We start from the raw sequence: 25,979 nt of genomic DNA on the forward strand, positions 1-25,979 counted from the left end.
CATTCATGATAGGCGTCGAGGTGTATGTTTAAAGTAGGCCATTAACAAGAGTGGACAATGGTTTTTGGCCCATTAAGTCGAAGAACAGTTTGGTTTCATTCCAAACATGGCCTCAAACGGCATTTGAGGTAACCGCAACGCCACCAATATATGTAACTATAAGTACCAAGGTAGGCTGTATGGGAAAGTTGACGGCGGGGATACAAATATAGCAAAAGCATAGACTGACTCTTGCGGGGTGGCACACAACCCGTTAATTCTTCTCTACACACAACTTGTACATAAGGACGTTCTCATTTTCCAATCCGTTCACCTTTACCACAAGGTTACTGATTGGTCCAATCCTGCGATACCTGGAACACCGCAACGGTCGCTTGACGGCGCTCAGGACCAACTTCACCAGCGCTACCGTTGCTCAAGCGCCGCTTATAAGGACCAGCGCACATTCACCCAGTTCCACTTTGCGTTTTAGTTTCCAATTCCCTCAGCGATTCTTAAAGACCATTCCTAGTCTCTCAGACGGCGCGAGTGTCGACAAAGACGCGTTGCAGACAAGTATTAATGACGCGCCGCCCGCCCATCACGTGTGCGTCAACAGTAATCGGCGACACCGAAGTTCTTCAAGAACCTCACTCATCCCCCCCAGCGTCTCATCATATAGATCACAATGCGCATGTGCTCGTCAGAGAAGGTTCCTTCGAGAGTGAAGATGGCTTTCCGGAAGTAACTGAGGTGCGACTCACCAGACATACTACTCGGACGGACTTTCGCTGATTCTCCGCATACTTTCAGGATGGCCATGAACGCATGTCTCCCAGTGCCCTAATCGCTCACAGATACAGACTTTCTACCCAGAAGGAAAGTCTACGTATGCAAATATCTACAACAGCCTACCAGATCTCAAGTGAACGGCCAGTCGCTGACACATGGTCAAGATCTGTGACATTTGAAGACGAAGTCGAGGACAAAGATAGGAAGCTGAAACAGAGACTGGAGGAGTCATCCATTGTTCGTCACATAGTAAGTAGCTGTTTTGTCGTCGGATACCTCCTTTAACTGTTTACAGCTCTGCAATATACCTCCTACCATCATCGACCACACGGAACAATCGGTCGACATACTCGAAGATAATGCCCGGCATGCAAGTAACTGTATGAAAACATTATGATGTTTTGCTAATCATTTACCTACATATAGTCTGTCCTTGAGCATTTCAGACGAACGCCCCATACCATTGTCTTGGACTCATTCCGTCCTACCTCTTACCCTCACATCGTCATCACACCACCCCCAGACACATGGGAAAATTCTGCATACAACAATCGCATCAATCCTCAAAATATCGCTTCACTTAGTGTTCCGCCCTTATACTTGACAACCTGTCGTACCGCAACTTATGAAGAGTGGAAGTCGATTGTATATTCTTATCCCAAATTTACAAATAGACCCTGCACTGTCTTTGGTGCATTTAATTATCCTAGGTTTTGCCGGAATGTATGCAACTTAATCTGTGCTGCATAAATGGCTAATCAATCCTTCCACAGATTCAACGCGCCATGGCCGAAAATTGTTCTGCAAGGACTCGCGCAGCATCTTTGGCGACTCATCGGCTTCTACGTCGTTATGTTGTACGTCGGACTTTTTTTTCATAAAAATACATTGAGAATTGACGTATCATGTAGGCAATGGTGGCCAGTCAACAAGCGTCTACTTTTTGTAGGACGTATATCTGCGAATACATCGACAACATTCGAAAGTCGAGAGTCGACCCGAAGACAATGGTCCCACAAAAGGTCTTTTCCCCGTCTGCATTCCAAGAATATGTGCGTAGACGAACGGACACCAATGACAATATCTCACTTTGTTTTTTCTTAGGTTAACCATACGAACGACGAAAGGAATCACCCAATGACGAAAGCAGCTATGGATGTTACACATCGTCTCTTACTGAGGCTTGAGGTATGAATTACCTTCTCGTGGATGAAGTTTGTGTCTAAATGTACCTGGTTTATACAGGCCATCAAGGCAAGCTCAATAGCTACAGAATGGCGATCACGGTACGACGACCCCCAGTTTCTTGCTTCCGTTGACAGACGGTTCAGCTGGCAATGGAATGACCCGGCAGACGTTAGTTTCGTACATTCTCTAACTTGAACGATTACCTGACATGACTTGACTAGCCAATATTTCATCATCTTGGACCTAGACCGGTCAACGTCACGGTCATACATTCAACATTCCCATGTTCTGCTCCCCACATCGTGATACATGGTACAGAGCCCAACGACCCATGGACGTTATGGGGAAATTCAACAGGCGTCCAAGATTGTGCATATGGCAATGCTCTGGTTGTTATATCTACTAAAACCAAAGGTGTTCCATTGGCTTACATCAACACTCCTGGCGATGAAACCGACAGTTATTCGAGCATTCTCGCTTCCCCCGATCATGATGAATTTGGTGTCTCCGAAGATGGCTCCTCCTTCTGTTCTAATACTTCAGGCCCTGGCACTCCAACAGAATTGCAGAGGGTTGGTAGTGGCTTCTTCTCCGAGGCAATTGATGAAGATCTTGTTAAATGTCGCTATGAAAGCTATTCAGCATATATATCTGGGCTCCACAACGACATCGCTATCAATACTGCAGAGGATGATCCAAATTCTTTGTATACCCCATCACATACATCATCGGGCAAATTTTATATTGCAGATGATGATGATGAAGATGAAGATGAAGGGCCACCTGAATATGACGAGTGGTACATCTCAATCGCCAATCGTACTGGATTAACTGAACAAACAGGAACAGATCTATCTACATAATGGACTTCTCCTCTGGTCTTTTGCTGCTGTGCCCATCTTTGCATTCGCTTCATATAATGTTGTTATCATATAGCCCATTTACTCAATATGCTAATCCTAGTACCCTATAATTTACTTTTTATAGTATTATACACATGATTCTGTATGTTTTACCCCACCTGTACTTGTATACATTTGTTATACGGCCAATGCCATTGGATTATTTTTTTTTTACTTAAGTGTTTGTACTTTCATTGATCTGTTCTTGCTCCTCAAATGCCCCCACGTTCCCCCACTAGGTCCAGCCTCTCCTAGACTATTTAGGGTAGCTTCGCCGGTGTTCATACAGTTTATACACCCTCCTGTGAAATCGCGCTGTAATGCCATTGCTTATTTCTTACAGTGGTTAATGAGGGATTTGTGTAAGTATTAGATGCCACTAAACTCTGGAAATTCACACAAATGCCTGCAAATATAGAGGTTATGCTGGGTTAGATTAATCATTAACGAAATTACTGTACAATCTGAAAGAGGATTGATTCAAATTCTCTAGGCAAGCACTCACTTTCTATCTATTGCATTGGAATTCTTGATTGCTTTTCAACGATAGTTCTCCATACGAGCCTTGAGTGGAAATGTGAAATCATGCACCATTCAACTGACCTCCAAAAACCTTCCGAAGAGACGGACATCGATGCCACAGGCAATGCGCACTTTAATAATGCCAACGTAAACATTGTGATTGCGTCCTCGACGCATGAAGTTAGCAATGAATTGTGTGTTATGTCTAGGAAGTCTGATCTCGACAAATAGACAGGGATCGGGAGTGATAAAAAAAGTTTAATGTAGGATAAAAAGATGTGTGATGTACATTATATCCAAGGAGAGTATCAGTTAGAGGAGGCGGTAAAAGGAAATGGAATGAACGTGAGATCAGACTCGGGTGAGGAGAAGAGGGATGTACAACAACAGGCCAAGGGAAGGGAATAATTTAGATGATGTGCTAAATTGCAGATAGAGCACGAGGCATCGAAAATGGTTTAAAGAGGGAATTGAATACAACATAGATGGAAAGGATAAGGTGTAAATCACACAAATTTTCGACGCAACGAAAGAATTGGATAGCTGGTGGACACATAAGCATTCAAACACAACACATATCGCAAGAGAAACAAGGATACATTAAACAACATTGACCATGGAAGAATTGCTCTACTTGCATAGATTGGAGCAGGAGGCACGGTCGGGGTATCGCGGTTGGAGGGCGACCGAGGGAACAAGTGTCGCCTCGGAACCATCAGTAAGGTAGAATAATACGGTTTGGTGCCCAGGGGCGTTCCACCAGGAAAAGAAGCTAGGGTCTTCTTTTCCTATATAGTACTTCATGCTCGATGAATCGTAGTGAAATAAGGGATCATCGATCAACTGGTCTTGGCCGCATTAAAGTTAGGTGGGCTGACGATGTGATGCGAAGGTTGTGTCTGTGAGTAGGAAACCGAGGAATGGCATATCCAGCAGCAAGTAAGGATCGTAGTGTCGTTTTTTCGGCTATGGTGGAAGGATGTGGGCGGAGATTGGGAGTAGAGAATCATTTACGTGACCGTAAAAATAACCCAGAAAGGAAGCATGCAAGGCAGATGGGGTAGGCGTGTTTTCAGCTTAGCATGATCTCAACAGACTTTGTGCACATAGTGCATCTCTTTTATCGACCTGGATTGCGAAAGAAGAATTCAGATTTAGCACATGACAGTGAAAATGGATACAAGGATGCGCACCAGTAAATTGGCCGTTTTGAACGTGGAGCTATACATGTGGTTGATGCCACTCTCCTCTAGCACCCTTGAAAAACGGTTGACAAGGCCATGTTTGTCTACCGGCAAATCAAGGCAAGTAAGATCCCAATTTTGGACAGATAAAGAAAATGCATACCAAGACCAAAGCGCCGCAAGTCGATTTGAAGGCATTTGAGTGAGTTGCTGCTTCTCGGTGATGCATCGTCAACTTCATCATCCTCATCCGACGAGTCCGCCCCTTCTTCCATTCGAAGGTCTGCTGCATCTAGTTCACCACTACAGATAACCATATGTCGTTCATGCGGGGGAAAGAGCTTAGCTAAAACGTTGACATCGGCAGTCAGTGAAGACCCTTCGGGTGTTCGAGTAAAACTAAAGAATGGAACAACATGTTCTGATCGTTTGGCTGGGGCATGGAGGGTGGACTGTGTATGAAGAGGTGGCAAATGAGCCTTTGGAGTACTTTGTGAAAGTGAACTGATATGTGACATATGATGCTTGGAGGGGGAGTGATATACGGACGGACTATAAGTCGATGAACGCAAATCAGAATGTGAGCGGGAGGCGTTGACTGTCAGGGTAGTTGCTGAGATATTTTGTGGGGAGTGAGAAAAGTAGCCATCGTCGTCACTTGAAGACGAGGATGAAGAGTCGGATTGTAGACCGCTAAGAAACAATGACGCAATATTAAGATCCAGAGGGGGAGAGCTGATAGAAAAAGCAGTGGCGCTTTCGGATCTTGAGGACAACGATTTGCGAGGCGAGGGGGGAATGAGATCCGGAAATGCAACCAATTTAATGAGTTTCAGTCCCCAATGATCAACACCAAATTCCTCGGAGAGTCCAACACACGCCAAATTAGGTCGTAGAATTTTGACCTCACCTGAGGATGGTGAATGAGACTTATTCCTGGATGATTGTGGGCCTGTATCTGCGGAGGATTTTTCCTGACTTGCAAGAGGACGTGAAACATCCACATCACTTATGTTGCGAGTTAAAACGGTACCCGCACTGCGGCTTGCAGGAGGGAGGGAGGCTGCAATGGAGTATTCATCGCTGCTTGGTGAGACAGACGGCGACAGAGATGGGTTGCAGTCGGAGGCATAGAGGTGGAACCCTGCGGATGCAAAAAGTTCCATCGCTTCTTGAAGACGCGATTCCTTAACCTATTCAAAATTATGAGCGCAGACTATATTTTTGATTGTGGTGAATGACATACGAATATGAAGTCACTCATGTATGAGGATTGGTATAAGATGGAGATCCCGGCAGCGGCAAGTGGGGCAGAGAGATCATAGACGCGAGTACCCGAATTGTCTGATAGAGCAAAATGAACGTCCCAAAACTGACCCAACAAGAGCAGCACGTACCCATGCGGTCACTGTGTGAGTCAATCTGCAGAACACTCCATTTCTCATACGAGATCTCGACAGGCTCATAGGCAGGGGTAGTCTGAGGGGCACCCTTTCGACTAGAATTTGATCCGGACCTGGAACGCTGCCTTTGGCGATCCTTGCGAGCTATTGGATCAAAGTCGTGTAGCATATGGTGCTCGGCGAAGACACTGAGCTCTATTTCATTGCATGTAATGTTGAGAAAAGCCGGGTTTGGATGGAGAAGCTGCCTGAGAACGGGATGAGAAAGAGAGTCTAGACGAGACCTGGGGATATGGACGAGAGAGAGGGAAACAGGGAGCAGGGATATGGTGACCTGCATTGGATGATGGGTGAAGGGGAGGAGGAAACATGGTCACCCATGGCCAGATAAAAACTCGTACTGCGAGTCATCTTATCCGCTTTTGGCAATAAGACCCCTGTGCGCCACGGTCCGAGTCTCCATGGACCATCTATCAGCGGCTATCTGACCGATTCTGACCTTGAGATAGACTATTATGAACAAAACCTCACTCTAAGTATTAATACCAATTCACGCCATTAGATATACCCAAAGACAATTATTATCAGCTGACAGTTTGTCGAGTAGTAGGTTCAGAATGTGCCCAGAGCTTCAAGTTCAAGATCGATCAGTCTTTTAAATGTTCTGGCTCCCAGGTCGGTCATGTTCATCAAAGTCCCATCCAGAGAGTCGTAAATATGCTTGCTTCAGAGGGGTCCAAACAGGTTGGGAAAGTCTATAAACGAAAATAACATTCCCCATTAATGCATGGTATTCGGAATTCCAAATGCCAATAATAGACCAAGGACTTGTCAAGACTTCGCAGGCGTATTCAACTGGCAGTATCGATTGGAGCGATTTCTATCTTTTTGAAAAAGAAGGCTGATGGACTGCGATAAAGACACTTTTAATTTCATGTTGGAATTTTTTATCAATCGGTTTGTCCGCACCTTGGAACTGGAAGCGCTCTCCCGGTGGTCTGGACTATCTAGTACTTACTTCACTTAGTATCTGGTATCTTTATATATGTTGGCAAAATATGAGTGAAATTTGATCCACCCAGTCTGGCCTCGAGGTTGGGCAAGTCGTTTGTTCTTCATCTAAACGGGCCTGGACCAAGTTTGGTCTCTGACCACAGTCAACTTATCTTTGAATGTACTTGTAAACTTGGTCGGCACTGAAAGAAACAACGGATGATGCGTAGAAGTAAGCGCAGTATATTCAGCCTTTTCGAGTAAGCGGAAACAACGTACTCGGGGCAATGGGCTTCGTGTAGTTACTTTCTACAAGCTTGTCGGAGCTTCATAATCTTGTTTGAGGTTATTACTAATCTCAAATACTAACTTGTGAGTCTACGAGAAGCCTTGAACCTCAAAGACTAGAGACCTGGGCGTCCCTGAGTAAAACCTTTCTGCTGGACCACAATGTGGTGAGAGTGTCATGCGAAACGGAATAGAGACCACGCGGAGCAACACTGACAGGGTGTCGCGTTCGGAAAGTGGTATGTCGGTATAGCTAGGTGCAATCAAGTTTTGGTTTTCTTGCCTCAGACAGGAATCAGGTATGCCATCATAATGATAAAAGAAAATTCTTTGGCCTTACTAGTAGGACTCTTTGGGGAGTTCTTCATCGGAGGGCTTTAGCTTACCTTCCATCGGCTTAGTGCAATCGAACACCGAGACCATGACCCATCCAACTGTGACCCACTTGTGAAGACCTCAGCAATAGTTAGAAACAGGATTGCGATTAACGGATGGAGATTGAAGTAGCCTTTGGACATTTGGATGTCATGCTGCCGTGAAATAAGATGAATTCTATGCTTCCTGTGGCAGACACCCATGAGAGCGGGTTGAAATTGACGGCTATTTTAGGCATGCAGGTACTTCTTAATACGATCGAGCATCCTCACGACTATATATAACTTCCAATTGATACCTTCAATTGTGCTATAAAATGCACACAATGCTCAAAGCAGTTGTAGGCAAGTTGTCAATCAATCTCCAAGGCGAAACCCACAAATCCAAACCTGATCCTGAAAGATCATTAGGCGCCCATTTAGCGCCTCCACTGAAACCCTACTACTAAGAAAAGGAAAGAGGAATCAGATAATTCAGCAATGACAGGCATATAAATATTCTCCACACGCTCATAGCATCAGTTCTAAACCCCGTGTCTGGAGTGCTGTGTACTAGTAGTTGGATTGCCTTTCTAGAGGCTCCAAGAGTCTGGAACGACATTATACTAACCAAATACGACCCACGCTGATTTTCGTAAACTTTCTAGGAAGAGAACGCAAACATAATGTATACATGTGTTACATGAAGTACAAAAATCAGAAATATAACTGTATACAGTGTTGAGTATGATACACTATGGAGAATGGTTGTGGCTAGTAATGAACAGCATCGGATAGCGAAATGTGAATAAAAGTCCATTGGAAAAACCAAAGCGAGGATGCTGAGTAGACGGCTAGATACAATATGATTGGCATGCGTTGAAAAGTGCTGGTGGACATAATTGGTCCAACATTATTGTACATATGAGCTTTGGGGGAAATTGTCCAGGAAGCCTATAGATAGTTGAGGGAGAGAATGCAGATAGATGTGGTCTGTGATGACCCAGAGCATACAAGTGTGCACCGACATGATACGATTGGATTATGCACGTTTTCTTTTGCCTTTTTCCGAGTTGCCGCTGGAGCGCTTAGAAGTGACGCGTTTGCGAGGACTGGAATCGTGCCTGGTTAATGATTTCTTATTGTTAGTGGCAAGTCCAACTTGGGTGCGCGAATTGTTGCTCGATTCCGATGAAGTATTAATCCTTGCACGCTTGGAAGGTTTTGAAGTAGCAATGTTGGTTGGGGTAGGTCGCTTTCGAAAGGAATACCTGGGCTGTAAAACCCGTGGGATAGCAGGAGACCGCGAATCAAATACGACACTTGAGCAGGAAGTATTGGCTTGAAGTATGGGGGGAAATGGCGAAGATGGTACAGGTGTGAGGGGAGAAGAGGAGAAAATTGCGCGCGCTTGAGAGACATTCAAGGAGAATGAGTGGTTGTTCGGCGTGTTTAAGACGTTTCCATTGTCGCTTTGCACTACGCGTCCGCCTTCGAGGGCAGTCGTTTGTACATTCAGATCTTCGTACGCAGGCATACGCGCGGGAGGAGCTGGTAAGGGGGCAGGCTCTGTTATCCGCCTTTCCAAATGCTGAGTCGCTTGACTGAGGGGTTGGGAGCCAAGACCCTCATCGGGTTCAGTCGATTGCCGCACAAGAGGACGTCGTATACTCGGCTGGATCTGGGTGGGCTGTCTACGGTACGGGCGCACTGCAGGCAGCGTGGAATCGAAGGCAAAGTCCTTGACGGAAATGCCTAGACTCTGCAGATGGGCAATGGATGGTTGCTCCGACGCATTAGATGGTTGGCCGCTACTGTGGGCAGAGGACTTGACACAGACAATTAGGAACACATTTTAATGGAATTTTTGCAGGTGCATTAAGTATATACGTGCTTCTGACTTACATTGTCGGATGTTCTTTCCAAATTCATTGTCTTAGCTCTGAATGTTGTCCGTCTATGAGTTCTTTTAGAACCTTAAGAATGAGTCAGATCTGCCACTTGAAGACTGCTTGACGGTCACACAAGTTGAGTTGAAGTCTTGAAGACGGCGCGGTATCTAAGCCTTTTTGCTTTGAGTACAATATATGGGTCCCCGTCGTAGACAATGGATGCAATTTGCAACCTGTAATGGTCGTTTGTAACAAAGAGAGATATGTGCCCTCTATACAGCCAAGCATGACTAAACATTACACTATCACGTGCTAATCTCTCCAATACGGTCCCGGCGCTACCCCAGAGTTGCCATTCTATTCCTTAAATCCTCCTGGACGGTCAGTGTTAACAGGCTCACCATATCCTGCTTGACCCGTACAAACCATCGTATCTTTGAGCATGCTCCGTCGGGCATGGAAACCAATTGCAGCCACAGCGGTCATTGGAACCCCAGCCTACTTGTATTACAAGTCACAGAGCAGTGCACCACAAACTTTTGACGCTTGGATTAGAGTCAGAGGCCCAAGCGGAAAGTCAGAAATGGCTACACGAACGTTTACTTTGTTGCCTATGAAGGAGCTGGAGGCGCGTATTCGGGAAAACGAAAGCTCAGAGACCCACGTGCGGCCTAATGGCCTCACATGGAAATGGACAACAGCTAGCCTTGCTTCTAATGATCCTATCGAAGACGCGTCTGCCAGTCAACTTATAGAGCGCGACGTCTCCGATCCATCGGCTCCTGGTGACTACCTCTTTTTCGCTGTAATGGACGGCCATGGCGGTTTTGAAACCTCTCGTCTACTTTCACGCGTTCTTATTAAAGGTGTCGCGCTTGAGCTCGCCGAGTTGATAAAAAACCCCAAATCTGCACCGCAAGCAGGCCTCCTTGACAGGGTTAGATCTCTTCTTTGGTTATCCCCATCTTTTCCCTCTGTCGCTGCTCCTTTAGACGCCAATCCTCTTCGTGTTTCTCAAGCTATAGAACAAGCCTTCACTAAACTGGATAACGAACTCTTGCAAACACCTCTCCGCATCCTCGCCAATAACATAGATCAAGAGGGCTGGAAGAATAAGCAGTTACCAGATTTAAGTCAACACCCACTTGCATTGACAGCGATGCTTCCTGCTATCTCAGGTATGCTGGTGTTCCTCTCAAAAGTTTGATTGCTGATTTTTGTACCTCAGGCAGCTGTGCTTTGATGGCAGTGTTTGATACTGTCCACCGCGACTTATATGTGGCTTGCGTAGGGGATTCTAGAGCAGTAGCAGGCGTCTGGGAGCCTACTCAGGATGGTAAAGGGCAATGGCGAATAGAAGTTCTCAGCGAAGATCAGACAGGACGTAATCCATCTGAATTGGCTCGGTTAGTTATACCCGTAAACTTTTGTGTTTATTACATCGCACGCTGATGTTATCTACCAGAGTAAGGTCAGAACATCCAAAGGACGAAGAAGACTTTGTGGTTCGTGATGGTCGCATTCTTGGAGGTTTGGAACCCAGCCGTGCGTTCGGGGACGCTCGATACAAGTGGCCACGACCCGTCCAAGAAACGTAGGTCTTTGTAAATCATGGACGAAATTATCAGTCTGATCGTGTTCGTACGTCCGACAGATTGAACCAAGTGTTCATGGTCGGAAACGACCAACCCATGCGAAATCCCCCCTCGCTGTTCAAGACCCCTCCCTATGTGACCGCGCGCCCAGTGGTTACCCACCGGAAGATGTCCCTGTCTTCGAGCTCCAATTCGGACCCGACCCAGAAGTCCACCCGTTTCTTGGTTCTGGCAACCGATGGCTTATGGGACCAACTAAGGTATGCAATCAGACGCCAGTCGTTCACCTGTCTCAACCTAGTCATCTTCTAGCAACGACGAAGTCGTTAGCCTTGTTGCAGGCCACTTATCTGGCCTTAGGGGTGTTGTCTCTAAGTCAGAGCTACCTAATCTCGTCCCCACAGTTTTCGGTTCTGCAGGTGTTGAAGGCAAAACAAAAAAGAACAGCGCCAAAGAAGGTTCTTGGGCGTTCAAAGACGATAACCTCAGCGCTCATCTTATTAGAAATGCCTTTGGAGGCGGTGACGAAGATGCTCTTCGTAAACTCTTGAGCATTCCGGCACCACATTCCAGGAGGTATCGCGACGATGTCACTGTCACAGTCGTATGTTGGGAAGAAGGAAACGAGCATGAAGCAAAAGTGGCGACTAACAAGGTCAAGTCGAAACTATAGCCGGTTTCCCCTGCTTTGCCCGTGTATTCCTAATCATTTATCTCATAACACTGTATTCCATACAACGCTGACATAAATTATAGCACTTTTGCAGCACGCGCCTGCCAAATACAGTGGGCATATATACACTACCTACAAAACTATACTTATAGCTAAATACCCGACCGTCTTCTTCGTTTCGCGTTGTAAGCATGACTAAACGGGTTTACTGACTTCGAATGGTATCCTTTAGTCCGCGCCTGTAGAGGCGAACTCGGCACTCTAAAATTTTCTGACGTGGAGTCACTCATTTTGCGCTTTTTGGCATTAGATGGTGTGTTGCTGTAAAATTTGGATGCAGGAATGGCCTTGGCAGATTCGACAGTTGGAGGCATTGCCGACAAATCTGGGTTGGTACTTCCTTGACCGCTATCATTTTCTTTGCCCTTGACATCGACATCCATCTTATCCTGGGTTTTCCAAGACGCTGATGATTCCTTGTCATTATCAGATTCTTCAGAATCATAATTGCCAAGGCTTTCTAAAGCTGAACTAGCCTTAGCTTTGGCTGCAGCCTGAATCCTGGATTTTAGATTCGCGGCCTGAGGGTCGGTAGGTGGGTTTGGGGTCAAGTTGGCCACATTTACAGAAATTTCGGCAGAAGGTAACAAGGGGCCAATGAATGGTGCTGAGATTTTAACGCCTTGGTCTTCATCGGAACTACTTGTTCTTTCTACTTTCTTCACGCCATTGGTGAGACCATTTTTCATAGAAGCCGACGACGATAGCATCTTGTTTGCCAAGGGCGCCTTGACCGCGGCTTCGAGTCCTTGACCTCGGTTTTGGATGTAGAAAAGCATATATGCATTTCTTTTATCTGTTGGAAGACTTGTTGATGAAACACTTTCATCGTTCATTTCTGCCCATCGCCCCTCTCTACTTTTAACGAAAGCGTAATAATGACCAGAATTGGGACCACCGCCAGCATGGCAAATTACGCCATAAAGAGAATATGTAGGACCGAATTGACCGTCGCTCATGTACGGTTGCAGTGAAAGTTCCTGATCATACGAAAGAGGGTGGCTGATTTTCTTCCCGAGAGGTGAAAATCGTTTGAGATGGACGGTGAGAACTAGGGGAGCCTCATGAATCGTGAAATTTTTCTCGGCGTTGACATGCTTCTGACACCTGATGAAAATGAATTGTTGTCAAAAAAAAAAACTGCGTGGATATATCGCTTACTTCTCGCATTTATATTTATCAGAGCCCTTCAGGTAATCAATAGCAATAAATTTGCGCAAGGCGTCCTTCAGTGAATCGCACCGGAAAATGTCCAGACTCAAATCAAGAATACGGTCAAATGTGTCGCTATTGTAACCACAGGACCGGCATGTTACTCTTGAGCGCAACCGGCCGCCAAAAATTTTGTGAACCCATGTTGTTTCTGCCAGCTTGGGATCGATTTTCCTGTAATTGTTGAGTAAGTTTGCAAGGTTGGAGGGTAAAAGGAACTTACGGAGGCAGACCCGCAAGACAGGATCTTTGAAGAGCATCAATAGCGTATCGCAGGAACTCGTGAGAGTCTTCTTGTCTCCCCTTGCGCAGGTGTTTCGCAATATCTGTGTATGCGCCTAAGAGTCGTCATCAGAGGGCGGCTGCGATACTACTCACGCTGTAGGTTATTGGTGATAGGGAAGGGGCTGAATGCGCTTCGATTGCCTACATGTGCTTTGGTGGCAACCAAGCGTAGAGAGCATGCCATACAGAACGAAGAACTGAGCCGACCTAGAAACATACGTTAAGGAAATCCTAGTGTCGAAACGAGCCTTAATTACACATACAATCCTCCTTCTTATGCAATATCAAGAGCCTCAGGAGTGGGGGCGTGTGTAAAAGGCATTGGAGAGCACTGTTGAGAAAGCAGGTATTCCCGCTGTTGTACAGACCGGATCCTAAGCTGCAGGACATTGGCCATGATGTATCTATCGCAGCAGGATACATAGATGTGGTTTTGACGCCTGTTGAGCGCGGTGGCGCTGGAGTGGCTTTTGCAGGAGTTGAAGGGATTTTCTTGGAAATATCAGCAGGCTAAATGCAATATGAGTGATTTCAGCACTACTAGTATGAAAACGAGACGCACCTCTGCTTTGGCTGGTTTAGGACTGGCATTTATGGGCTCATACTTACCCTCTGCAACAGCCAGAGTGCCCGACGAAGAGCCTTCAACAAACTCTATGGGTGGGGGGAGGAGGTTATTGAAGGCATCCATGTCTTTTGAAGGTCGATAATCATCCTGGCCATGTTGCGTTGAAAATATCGGGGGTGGAAGCGTCGACACGAGCATCATTCTTCGAGTGGCACGGTCCCTGGACAGGTGCGAGTAGTGGTAAATAAGAGGAACCGTAACACGTATAACGCGAAGAAAGAAAAAACAGAGAGATATGCTGTTGTAGGTAGTGGGAACTGTTGAGTCTCGGCGCTTCGAGGCAAATAAGACGTTGTTCGCTGTAGCAAGTCCGTCAAGATATTTTTTGATCAACAAACCTTTGTTTGTTGCTTCACCACGGTCCCAAACAAAACAGGTTTCATCACTCTTGAAGTTCGCTTCCGTATTAAAACCGTATTATTGGTGGCTATAACTATATTATTAAGTATATAATGTAGGCATAATCGCAACTGTAAACGAGTGAACAAAAGTAATGTTGTATCAATACAAATGAGTGAGTTGGTGGTATACATCGAGAGTGCACTAAATGCCAATATAAACGGAGACGTCAAAAAAAGGGGGGAAAGAGCGCAAAGATGAAGAAAAGAACGAATTATAATAAATCCACGAAAAGGGAAGAAGATAATAATAATCAAACAAAGGTCCATGACGTCTCAGACGATGGAATGTTGTAATAGGGACTCATGTCAGTAAGCTTGCCATCATGAGTAACATTGCCGTATGGCTTATGAGCAGGCTCAAAGACACTGCTAGAGGCTGGGAATGAGAAATGGTCGAATGTTAAAGATCCGTGCGTAATGTTGACAGTTTGGAGATCCCTTCCGGAGGATGTCTCGGGGGTAAGCGCTGAAGTGAAAATGTGCCGAGAAGGGGAAGACGGTGGTGTGCGGTGAATGTTGACATTAGAAGCACTTCGCCGCATAGTAGAGTCCACGATGTAAAGGTCTTCCAACCTGCGCCCTGTGTCGACGTTGTATTCGAACGCGCTATTCGGAGAGGTAAGGTGAGAATAGGTCGAGGTGACGGAAGGGTGTAAACTGGACGGATAGGGTCCATGGTATGCCTCAAATTGTCTACTGTATGGACTGCCGTACAGCCCAACATCATCCAGGTTGGTAGTAGTATTTGTGCCTAAAATCACCTTGTCAGAGAAGTAAAAAAAAGTCAGATGTACGTGAATGACTTACGAAGAGAGTGGTAGAGGTCTCTTTCAGCCTCGTTAAACTTTGGCCTTTCTGGAACCTTGACATTGGCTTTGGTATCAACATGTGGGACAATTGTTTGGTCGCGGGAAGATCTTCCGCTTCGAGGAACTGGGACAGCAACCGGCAGCAGCGGTGGTGCATAACTGTCGATATCGAGAGTCGCCGGATCGATTCCATGCCTTTTGATGTGCGAAGTAAAAGCAGAGCGACGCTTTATTCTGGAATTGCACCGTGGAACGGGGCAAAAATAACCGCTGACTCGACGATGGGTTTCTTTGCGATGGCGAGCACAGGATGATGGGTCTCCAAAGGAGGCATTACACGAATCTAGTTGGCAGACATACGGTTTGGCCTTAGTACTGCAAAAGAACGGTCAGATATCTGGCATAGGCGTGAAGTATCGAAGAGTTTACTGACTGGACATTCTGGTGCGTTTTGAGACCAGAGTACTGAGAAAAAGCCTTCCCACACCCTGGTGTTGTACAAACGTGAGGCCTGAAGGTAAGTTAGAACACGAATGTTAATGGTAGTCTGCAAGCGATTCACTTTACTCCTAGATGTAAAAGTTCGTGTCGAGTAAGGTCTCCTTTCCTACCAAAAGACTTGGGGCATTCAGAGCATATCCACTAATTCTAAGGTTAATAGAGGCTGCAAACGTGAGACCATAGCCAACTTACCTGGCGGTTGTCGGTCTTCTTCTCAACTTTTGGCATGGTGAGGTCGTGTTATTTGGAGAAGTGTTATTATAATAGATAAAAGACGCTGTCCGGCAACGCTACGGAAAATAAGTTGAAAAGTGGGACGTTGGGAAAGGAATTGGGTGAGTAAAGGAGACAGGTTCAGAATTCTTACTACATATTTATTGCTCTTTGAGTTTGCCCAGATTTCCCGGAACCGAAACAAAGTCATTCAGTCCACAAAGGTGTGTTTGATGATCGTGTTATTGTCTTCGTTGAAGGAGTATGCAGTTATTTCGCAAATTAGAATTTCTGTAAAACGCATAGAATTTAGGGGCACGGTATGGATCGACAAAGGAGCTTGTCAAAACCCTAATTCGGGCACGCGACAAAGAAGATTAGATCGTTGGATAAACAAAAGGCGATACGTCTCACCTGATACGGAGAAAAATTCCCTGACAAAGACGAAGCCTAAATGTGCCTAAACGTGCTTATTCCGATCTTGTTTCGTAGTTTTTGGAAATGGTCGGTCTATAAAAATAAATTTGCCGAATGCTTCAAAGAGTGCTACACCTGGCTAAGCTGATAAAATGGGGCAAAGGGCGATGAGGAGGGATATGAGGGGGGGGGGGGGGGGGGGGAATTTTAGACAAATCATGTACTATGGAAGAGAATAGTCTGTGCGAAGATAAAAGATGATGTCGAAGACTTTCAATACCATTATAAGAACATTTGGGCTCAATTGCCTAATCCAGCGCCATTTATTCTCTTGGTTATTATTTCATCCATCCAAGGAGCAATGGCCCAGAGATCGTCCCAGGCAAAGGATGCATACTGATGCCTCGGATTGTCAGAGTCTCGAGACGGGCAGATAAGTTGGGCGGTGATCCTACAGCAAAAAAATAAATTATGAGATTTAAGTAAACGTGGATGAGAGACCATGGCTTGCATCAAAGCGCCCACCCAATGTAATCCGCTTTCTTCTATTTCATCCAAATCATTCCATCTGGAATCTCCTCCCCCTGAAGTAAATAGCGGATAGTTGGCATGTGTGGTAGCTGGTTGGGGGTATATGAGTCGTTTGTACGTCACGACAGGGTTATGATAATCTTTGAATACTAGAAATTATTTAGTTCGACAATTTTGCGTGCATCTCAACACACCCACAGTATGCAGGAACCGTGGACGGTGACATTGGGTAAACCCCGTGATCGTCCACAAAGCCTAGTCGGTTTCTTGACGCAAGCTTAGTCAAAACATTGCCTGGTCTGTTTGCAGTGATTCCTGGGGGAGTGAGGAACATATGCGCGTTTGGGTTCACCATAAGGTCGCTACGTGGTTTGGCTAGAGTTCCAAAAGCCAATATTCTAACATCCGATAGCTCAACAACAAGCTAGGATTGTGTGATTATTATCAGCACTTGTGGTTAATTGACGAAACTCTGTAACTCGCCCGAATGCGCGTCTCAAGGTGTGAAAGGTTGTTCTGTTGCCTATAATATTCTACGTCAGAAAGAAAGATAAAAGTAGGTGTTATATAAGAGAAGTTTACTTCATTTCATTGAAGACGGAAAACGGATTATAATTGCGAGAGGAAACCTCGAGTTCATTGGCAGAACCATTTCGATTTAACACAACATACCTAGAAGGTCAGATAAGCGCTAAAGAGGGCATGAAAAAGCTAACTTGGTCCATGCTTCGTCGCTTGTACAAGAACTGACACTGCGATGCCAAACTCTGTGCAATAACCTAGGATTTCCATGAGCACAGCAAGACCGAGACACCTTCGAAAGACATATAATCGTACTTGAGAAAAGCTTCTTTCCAGGAGCTTTCCTTTTTCCATTTCTGCCAACTAGGGAGAAAGCGACGTTTGAAACACTCTTCCCATTCCTCTGATTTCAGGTTAGGAAGCGTTGCGTCGTAGAGAACGAAAGACGGCCGCGCTAAAGTAATGATCTCAATCCAATTTCGTCGAGGAACAATCAATCGAACGCTTAGGTGCTTCAAAGCCGGTTCATACATGTGCATGTTCAGAATACGCATGATTGGCCTCCTCCACGGGTTTAAAGAAGGATCAGAGGCCACTGAGTAAAACCGTTTGGATACATAGGCCATCTGAATCAGTGACTCCAAGTCCAGCTCCCCCAGGATCTCTGCGATCAGGTCTACAGGAAGTCTCTCGAAGAACATTGCGAGTATATGCCGTTAAGATTGAGATGAGTGAGGATTCGTGACGATGGTACCCCGATGACCGATGATATGGGAGGATGTCGGCACCGGTGCCAGACAAAGGCAAAAAGCAAGGCGGTGCCGTTAGATGTACGTCGCGTCACAGCTACTAGCCGCCGGATGGTGCGTGTCCAGTCAACAAAAGGTGAGACTTTGCCACGATTTTCCTCGCACACAGCGTTGTCAATCCCTTCACCAGGAACGCCAACGCCTCTATCGCGGTTCCGAGAATGCTCCCATGCCACGACAATGTCTCCATATCACATTTGTTCATTCCGAACTTATTTTATTTTATTTCTTTTAACAAGTCACGCTTCCGCGTTTGACTTCCCATTATGTCCGTTGGCCAGCTTTCAAGTATGGAATACATAATACGTCGAAACAGTGGAGATGGAATCTTCAAGGTATTCCAATTTACATCCGTTATCCCACCATGGTGCACATTACCCTTCGACCACGTCCGACAGCGGATTCATCGTGTACACGTTCGGCGGAGCAAACTAGCTTCCATCGGTTACTCGTTCGTCAACCGCTCACGCCTTTTTGGACAACTTACACAACGAACTTGGTGTATGGACATGTTTCTCCTCTTGTCCACTACTAAGTATAATGGACTAACAGTAAAAAGGGTAATAAGCAGGGCTTACGGTTGTAACCTCTAAGGGTTTGAGAAAGTTGGCTTTGAATCGTTGAATCGCTCGAGGCTCGTTCTAAAGTCGCCATCGGAATGCAGTCATTTCCTCGGAAATTTCTTGACCGCCATCCATGGAATTACTACGGTGATCATCGAAAATGCAGAGTTAAGAAGCTTTTTTGCAGTGATGGAGACGTACATGCCATGTAAGAGCCAGCCCCATCAATCGAAGAAGCTTAAACTTGATTGCCACTTATTCCTTGGACCGTCGTTTCAATACCAGGAATGACCCTTTGGTTGCGTAGAGAACCTCAATCGTAACGATGGGATGGTGCTCTTGCGGCTTGCCTCGCTCAAAGGTAGTCAGTGGAAGCTTTCCATTCAGTGGGCATAGGTAACTTTGGGCGTCTCTTCCTCGATCTCTTTAGAAGATTAATAAATCTATTATGCTGTGTCATACAAAAGAAGCTTTTTGCAGGGATTCTCGTTGAGAATTCCCTCAGTGCAAGTTTCTGCTAGAGCATTCTTATTCTTCCTTATATACCGACAGCCTACATCTCTTCCGCCCTTTTTCCTGCTCCTCTTGCTCGCCAATACCCTATGTCCTTTTCTGGTTCTCATCCTGGCTATGCTTCTGCTGATTCATCACTTACCCTTCCTCGTGCTTCCAGCTTTGGTGTTTTGCGAAGGGATAGCTGGGTAGCGTCTCCGTGCTCCCAACAAAGTACTATCGATTAATTTTTCTCTGAATTACATAGCAAAGTCTTTCCGAGTCGCCCTATTCACTTGCCGCAGGCTCTCGCCTGAGTACTCTTTCTGATAAGGTACCCTTCAAATGCCTTTAACAAACACAGTATTGCTTTAGAAATAACCCATTGCCAAGTTCTCTCTCTCTCCAGACCCTCGCCTCTGGGGTTCCGACCTTTCCCCAGACCTCGTCGAAGTCGACGATGACCTTCATAACCCTGGAAAAGCAACTGAAATTTCTGATGACAAAATGCTATCCATTACAATCAGAGGTCTAACAAATGTTGGTTGCTTGATCATCCTACTCGTTGCACTCATCCTTTTATTGTACGTCCCGACTTTGTTTCAAGATTATATGTGTCTATAAAATAACTTCCAGTATTGGTTATCCAATCTTAACCTATGATGGGCAATGGACTCTGGGACTTGTGCCTTCTCTCGGAGGAATCAACTCTACAGGACAGGCGAGTATCTTGCAAACTTTGCAACTCTTTCCTTCCTGTTTAATAAGATTGTTAGGTTCCTTCAATGGGAAACTTTGGGTTAATTGATCTCGAAACACCGAAGGAAGCCCTCATAAAAAAGTCGATGAAGGATGGCTCGGATATGATCCTTGTTTTCTCTGACGAATTCAATGAAGAGGGCAGGACGTTTTATCCGGGAGATGACCCTTACTGGGAAGCTGAAGACTTACATTATTGGGTGAGAAAAATTGCCGCCTTTTTTTACGCGAAGGTTCTCATAATAATACAGGCCACCAATAATCTAGAGTGGTACGACCCCGAGGCAATTACTACTTCAGGAGGAGCGCTTGTTATAACCTTCTCAGAGAAGGAAACTCATGATCTAGGCTATCAAGGAGGCAAGTTGTCAATTTGGTGTTTATTCAGAAACTAATGTATTTTGCAGGATTGATGTCTTCTTGGTTTGTTTCGCAAGATTCCGTTCAATTAGTATTTATTGCGTCTCAACTAAAATATACAGGAATAAATTTTGCTTTACCGGCGGATACATTGAAACTGCAGTTCAATTACCAGGAAGAAACAATGTAGTAGGCATGTGGCCTGCAGTTTGGACAATGGGTAACCTTGGGCGAGCTGGATATGGCGCAAGCCTCGAAGGAATGGTATACAATATCAAAATAATTTCAAGACCGGCCAATTTGGATTAATTCGTTTTACAGTGGCCTTATACGTACGATTCTTGCGACGTCGGTACTGCCCCTAATCAAACTTTCAATGGAGGGCCTCTACCAGCGTTGGTGGATGGAGATCATGCTTATGGCGGTGCTCTGTCTTACCTTCCTGGACAAAGACTTTCGAGGTGTACATGTGATGGCGAGAGTCATCCTGGGCCAAAACACGAAGATGGTACATACGTCGGAAGATCAGCACCTGAAATCGATGTTCTTGAAGCACAGGTTGGTGGTACACCACCTACTGGCGAAGTCTCTCAGTCTGCTCAGTGGGCGGTTAGTTTCTCCACGATTCTGTTGCATTTGTACTCAAAATAGTTCCGTAGCCATTCAATAAAGCATATCATTGGGACAATTCATCGGAAAATGAAATCCTTGGTGATCCCACTATCTCTAGAATAAATGGGTTTGTTGGAAGCGTTACGCAGCAAGCCACTTCTATAGTTACCAAAACAAATCAGCTTTGCTACGAATCGATCCAAGACTGCTACTCTGTTTATGGCTTCGAGGCCAGTTTCCTCCGTACTTGACTAGTAATCTTCTTACTGACATCTCTCACAGTATAAACCAGGTAACTATTATCTGTTGAAAGCTCTTGTTTGCGTTTTGAATGAGTTCCCGCTCTTCAGGATATGACGATGCGGTAATTCACAGTTTATCCAAGCTTATCATTATTGTTATGCTTATATGTTTATCACTATGCATAGTACATCTCCTGGGTGTCTAATGGCACTATGTCGTGGACGTTAAATGCCCCTGGACTCGGACCAGATCCATCTGTTGAGATATCTGCTCGTCCCGTTCCGCAAGAACCAATGGTAAAATTCCAACCAATCGAAACTGCTACCTGGAGTGCTTACGCGCCTTCCCTAGTACATTATCGTCAACCTGGGCATGTCAAAAAATTTTGGATCCATTGACTTTGAACACCTCACATTCCCTACTTCTATGCGGATAGACTATATTCGCGTATATCAGGATATGCACCGCGTCAACATCGGCTGCGATCCTACAGATTTTCCGACAGCAGATTATATCAATACGTATGTAAACAGTGCAAAGGCCTGTCTTGTTTCTGATATCATCTTTTGATAGTTACATTGAAGCCTACACTAATCCCAACTTGACGACTTGGAGAGGAGATTATGGCAAACCGTTTCCTAAGAACTCCTTCATCGAATCTTGTTAGACTTTTCCTGTAAATATCTTACTTTTCATGTAAATATTGAGAAATGATTGGTTTTAAAACTAATCCCTCGCCATTGATCCTTTTCTTTATTGCAATAGAGTATTTAAAGTCATTTATAAATGAAGATTTTGTTGATTGTGCAAATGCTTTGAAGAAAAAAAGTTATTCTGATGCGCTCATCGTAGTTTATCTTACAGCCGCAATGATGGCGTGTCAGTGACCTGATTAAAAAAAAGCTGACAGAAGGTGATCAATACAGTCGCGTAGATCTAATCCATTCTCTCTTAACACCATACACCACTATTTCTCCAGCGCAACCGGGCCCAGAATAAGCCAGAGGCTTGACAAGGTCGCAGTTTTTACGTTTAGTCTTCCCCTTTGGCGCAGAAACTGGATGGACACGTGTCGCTTCTGCCAACGTTGCGAACGATTTACCCAACCAATTCTCCAGGTCCACAAGGCATTCATAGCAATCTTTCTCGGAAAAAAAACCTTCGGTAGACGTAGGTATGTATGGATCTGAAGCCTTTTGTTTGCGAGGGGTAGTGGGAGGTTTGAGACCTTTTCCATGTATTAGTTTATTTAGAAGGTAGTGTAGCCACTAGAAAATGGTCAATAAGAGAAATGAGATAGAAGTTATGCAAATTTATACCAGCACATTCGTAACAGGGTGGTACTTGTTCCAAGATCCACCAGTTAGTTCTTTCATCATCCGGTAAACATCAAACTGATAGTCACCTGGTAGGTGAACCGCTAGTCAGACTTTGCTTATCCGAAGATAATATTAAGCGCCTTACCCTCTCCCAGAAATACCTCGTCGTCAAATGGCGTCCAATGAACATGATCACCACCATCACCATCGCCAGCATCCATTCTAGAAAGACCAAGGTCTATTACAGTAGCTTGAACACCATGGGCAATATCATCCATCCAAAGGCGATCTGCCTTTGCTTTAGGTTTCGCCTTTTGATTTATATTCAAGGATTTAAGAGCATTGTTCTGCGTGTGCACATTCTTCACCAGTATCTGACCCCAATGAAGGTCGCGATGCTTTTAAACCCATTAGAATATAACTATAGTGGTAGCATATCAACATACCTCAAAGGATACTAAATGCTCGGCATGAGCAAGTGACTTCGCCACTTGCCAGAACAGACTGCAAGCCTGTCTCCAACCATTTCTGCTGGAACAATGGAAGGTATATGCTTCCAAGTCGGATCCTCCGTTCGGGAGAACGATAATTGCATAGACCTGCGACAATTTGAAGGAATCTGCCAAGCACAGAGTTAGATGGCTGGGGTGGCGAAAAATATTTCATAGTTACCTGGACGGACACTCTCTGAGCCCTTACGCTCATTGTATTCATCCCAAAGCTGAAGAAGGATTTCGGGGTACCGGCCTCGCACAACATAGGACTTCAGCAATTTGACGAATCCTCCATGGACTTCCCCCATTGCCCTTGTAACAATGATTTCTTTGCGCACATCTTTGGCATCACTGGGCGCAGGGCCATCCTCCTCTGAATGTGTTACTTCGGGTTTCGATTCATCCCTCAGTGGTATCACTTTGAGTACAACGTCGCCAATTCCAAACACTTCGGAGTAGCTGGCCTCTCCGATTTTCTTGAATTTCATGTCAAAACCTCGACTTTCCCGAGCACATTGCAGTATTGGATCACATGGAAATGATTCGATAAAGCTAGAGAAATTGTGTGGCCCATATGCTTCTTGTCCGCATTCTTCCAAAAGAGGCAGGAGGTATTCAGGTATTTCAACGTAGTTCTGGATTTGAGGAATAGAGCCGAGGTTGAGGTTAAGTTCACTCAAATCAATGGAAAGATCAATATCTGTTGTTGTAGTAGGTGATGGAGGTGATGGAGGTTCAAAAAGCCGTTTACGGGAGCCGCGAATAGGTGTAAGTTGTCGTGGTTTCATGTTGGGAGATGCAACAGCGGGGTATCTTTGTGGCTCCGCTTGCTCCACTATTTGGGGTATACCCGCTGCAATTTTCTCATTGTATGTGTAAGAATCGCTAGACGATGGCGGTCTTGAAAGTTTATATGGGGCAGGCGGAATGAGTACTTCCACGATACTCATTGAACTGGCACGAGAAAGCTTGGACGAAGAAGCGATTGAAGTTTTCGATGAAATGGTTTCTTTGTTAAAGCCAACCTTCAGTACCCGCGAGGTGATATGTTCTTCAGAGTCGGATTCATCAGACGAGATTACTATTGGTTTGCGAGTAGTCCGGCGTTTTGGCGGTTTCACGAAACCACTGGGTTCATAATCACTATCGTCATTATCTTGAAGGGTGGTGGCGGAAAGTCCAGACTTCGAATATGGTTTAGAAGTACGAGGTTCCTTGAATGCTTTTATGTTTGCTCTGTCTTTATTGACTCGCTTTTCTGAACGGACAGTGCGCCCGTCGTCATCAAGAACGATGATATCCACGTCAACGAAGGGGGAGAATGATTTCGGTTTCAAATGTTTCTTCGCTAAATTAGAGAAGCGGCCCTGAGAGATTGCAGGGGAACCTGGGATGTTGAGGGGAACAGCCGAGAGAGGCGCTCGCGGTGGTGACCCAGAAGTTCCGGTTAATGTAACATCTGTATTCCCCGCATCTTCTGTATGTTTTCCTTTTAATCCGTTAGTTTCCACGGCATTTTTATTTCTCCCAGCTGGTATAATGATCTGAGCCTCACGCATAATTGATTTCTTCTTGTGAGGAGAAATTACGGGAGATAGACGTTTCTTCCTCTGTAGTCCAACCACTTTGACTGAAATAGGTTTGGCCTTGGACGGTACAGAGTTCTCCCTCTTCTTCATCTTGTTCTTCAAAGACGTTTGCTCTGGGGCAGGAGGCAAGTCATCGAAGATGCTGATGATATGACTCTCAGGCGTTGTAAGAGTAGGGGCCGCTGTGGCATCGACCACTCTTCTCGCACGCTTGCCATAAGCATTGATTTCTTTTGTCCGTGAGCTTAACATATTTGGAGAGCAGGAGACGGCAAAGAAAACAGGGTAGCTGTGATAGTGAGGGTATCAAGGAAGAATAGCGATGTTGTCTTGGTTTAGAAATGAACAGTATCAATTCCAAATCAAGAAGCAACTACAGACGCGTAGATCACATGATCATGTGTCTTACAAATTAACGCGTCCATCGTCCGAGTCTTGGCCCAGACTTGGGTTGTTACTTACCCGTCATGTCTTTGCCCCAATCTTTGCGAGCGTCCGTCACCCCCCCAGAGCTTGAGTTGGTTGCGTCTCAACAACTTATAGAAATTGTTCCTCTGATATCTATGGAGAAAACTGCTTTTATCTCGGTACACTTCAGAACGCCCAGATCGTACGACGCGTAGTTGGTTAATGCAGTCGTCTCCAGGGAGCATACGGGCCTCTTCGTCCACCAAATAAAGCAAAAATCCCTCTTTGGATGGCTGTTAATTTGAAGATGAAGAAAAAATGCCACATTGTTGCCCCTTCATGGCTAAACGTTGGTGCGCGATTCTCTCCTTCGCCCGAGTACATGTGTCTTAACAACTAGCGAAATAGATTATTTGCAAGAGCATTTGACACACGAATTATCGCAACAAACATTTAGTAGCCTTCCGTTTCGCTATACCGAAATTGCCAAAGTTATACTTGACGTGTAGGTGTCCTTCCGTAATACAACCGGGTTAATTTGCTTGAACTTTTGGCTATGTAGTGCTTCAGACGATCTGGATAATCCAGATAAAATACGTTCACTATTAAAGGATCTACGAGAAGCGCGACAAGCAAAAAGCAGAGAAGGTCTAAGAACCCTTGATCACAGTGAGCTTAGTGTCAGTCCTTGTTAATCCTTGCCAATTACCCTCACTGAATATCACGATAGTTGCCGAATTTGTGTGCCATGGAAATCAATGAAATCCGACCATACTTCGTTCAATCGATGAGTATTTTAACTCAACTAGTCCGCGATCCATTGCGGAATGCATAGATCGCTCTGCTTTCATTCACGTGTATATTGTGTGTAAAAAGTGTAACCATAAAAACTCGGTCCATTCAAGATATGCAAATCGTTGAATGTTCCGTCTTTGGAAAGTCCATGAGTTATATATACAATCTGCGTAATTGTCGACGCAACTACAAG

At 45.2% G+C, this 25,979-nt stretch overlaps 9 protein-coding genes across 9 annotated transcripts; 3 read left to right on the top strand and 6 right to left on the bottom strand.

The window, feature by feature from the left end:
* Positions 1–807: 807 nt before the first annotated feature.
* JR316_0004639 (uncharacterized protein) lies at positions 808–2,822 on the top strand (the record flags this gene model as incomplete). Its single annotated transcript, XM_047890403.1, has 8 exons — positions 808–1,020; positions 1,067–1,151; positions 1,446–1,494; positions 1,545–1,628; positions 1,721–1,823; positions 1,876–1,959; positions 2,017–2,127; positions 2,181–2,822. 8 exons carry the CDS (start codon positions 808–810, stop codon positions 2,820–2,822), a joined length of 1,371 nt encoding a protein of 456 aa, XP_047750164.1.
* A 1,638-nt stretch (positions 2,823–4,460) lies between these two features.
* On the bottom strand, positions 4,461–6,310 carry JR316_0004640 (uncharacterized protein; the record flags this gene model as incomplete). The annotated part of the gene is made up of 5 exons (XM_047890404.1): positions 4,461–4,511; positions 4,577–4,671; positions 4,731–5,760; positions 5,814–5,911; positions 5,965–6,310. 5 exons carry the CDS (start codon positions 6,308–6,310, stop codon positions 4,461–4,463), a joined length of 1,620 nt encoding a protein of 539 aa, XP_047750165.1.
* A 2,336-nt stretch (positions 6,311–8,646) lies between these two features.
* Positions 8,647–9,536, bottom strand: JR316_0004641 (uncharacterized protein; the record flags this gene model as incomplete). The annotated part of the gene is made up of 2 exons (XM_047890405.1): positions 8,647–9,432; positions 9,510–9,536. 2 exons carry the CDS (start codon positions 9,534–9,536, stop codon positions 8,647–8,649), a joined length of 813 nt encoding a protein of 270 aa, XP_047750166.1.
* A 2,380-nt stretch (positions 9,537–11,916) lies between these two features.
* On the bottom strand, positions 11,917–14,087 carry JR316_0004642 (Ubiquitin carboxyl-terminal hydrolase 36; the record flags this gene model as incomplete). The annotated part of the gene is made up of 6 exons (XM_047890406.1): positions 11,917–12,931; positions 12,986–13,210; positions 13,260–13,362; positions 13,415–13,528; positions 13,585–13,831; positions 13,884–14,087. The coding sequence occupies 6 exons, from the start codon at positions 14,085–14,087 to the stop codon at positions 11,917–11,919; spliced, it is 1,908 nt and encodes a 635-aa protein (XP_047750167.1).
* Positions 14,088–14,601: 514 nt separating this feature from the next.
* On the bottom strand, positions 14,602–15,888 carry JR316_0004643 (uncharacterized protein; the record flags this gene model as incomplete). Its single annotated transcript, XM_047890407.1, has 5 exons — positions 14,602–15,101; positions 15,158–15,534; positions 15,593–15,670; positions 15,722–15,801; positions 15,853–15,888. 5 exons carry the CDS (start codon positions 15,886–15,888, stop codon positions 14,602–14,604), a joined length of 1,071 nt encoding a protein of 356 aa, XP_047750168.1.
* A 1,377-nt stretch (positions 15,889–17,265) lies between these two features.
* On the bottom strand, positions 17,266–18,044 carry JR316_0004644 (uncharacterized protein; the record flags this gene model as incomplete). Its single annotated transcript, XM_047890408.1, has 3 exons — positions 17,266–17,354; positions 17,538–17,635; positions 17,659–18,044. The coding sequence occupies 3 exons, from the start codon at positions 18,042–18,044 to the stop codon at positions 17,266–17,268; spliced, it is 573 nt and encodes a 190-aa protein (XP_047750169.1).
* Positions 18,045–19,992: 1,948 nt separating this feature from the next.
* JR316_0004645 (Beta-glucan synthesis-associated protein SKN1) lies at positions 19,993–21,848 on the top strand (the record flags this gene model as incomplete). Its single annotated transcript, XM_047890409.1, has 7 exons — positions 19,993–20,166; positions 20,218–20,342; positions 20,449–20,590; positions 20,648–20,935; positions 21,367–21,477; positions 21,533–21,702; positions 21,755–21,848. 7 exons carry the CDS (start codon positions 19,993–19,995, stop codon positions 21,846–21,848), a joined length of 1,104 nt encoding a protein of 367 aa, XP_047750170.1.
* Positions 21,849–22,098: 250 nt separating this feature from the next.
* JR316_0004646 (Serine/threonine-protein kinase haspin-like protein hrk1) lies at positions 22,099–24,835 on the bottom strand (the record flags this gene model as incomplete). Its single annotated transcript, XM_047890410.1, has 5 exons — positions 22,099–22,449; positions 22,501–22,586; positions 22,646–22,898; positions 22,947–23,119; positions 23,173–24,835. 5 exons carry the CDS (start codon positions 24,833–24,835, stop codon positions 22,099–22,101), a joined length of 2,526 nt encoding a protein of 841 aa, XP_047750171.1.
* Positions 24,836–25,050: 215 nt separating this feature from the next.
* JR316_0004647 (DNA replication complex GINS protein psf2) lies at positions 25,051–25,826 on the top strand (the record flags this gene model as incomplete). Its single annotated transcript, XM_047890411.1, has 5 exons — positions 25,051–25,170; positions 25,230–25,344; positions 25,400–25,496; positions 25,554–25,671; positions 25,722–25,826. The coding sequence occupies 5 exons, from the start codon at positions 25,051–25,053 to the stop codon at positions 25,824–25,826; spliced, it is 555 nt and encodes a 184-aa protein (XP_047750172.1).
* Between the last annotated feature and the right edge of the window lie 153 nt (positions 25,827–25,979).

Source organism: Psilocybe cubensis, chromosome 4 (assembly GCF_017499595.1).
Source record: "Psilocybe cubensis strain MGC-MH-2018 chromosome 4, whole genome shotgun sequence".
Classification (NCBI taxonomy): Eukaryota; Fungi; Basidiomycota; class Agaricomycetes; order Agaricales; family Agrocybaceae; genus Psilocybe; species Psilocybe cubensis.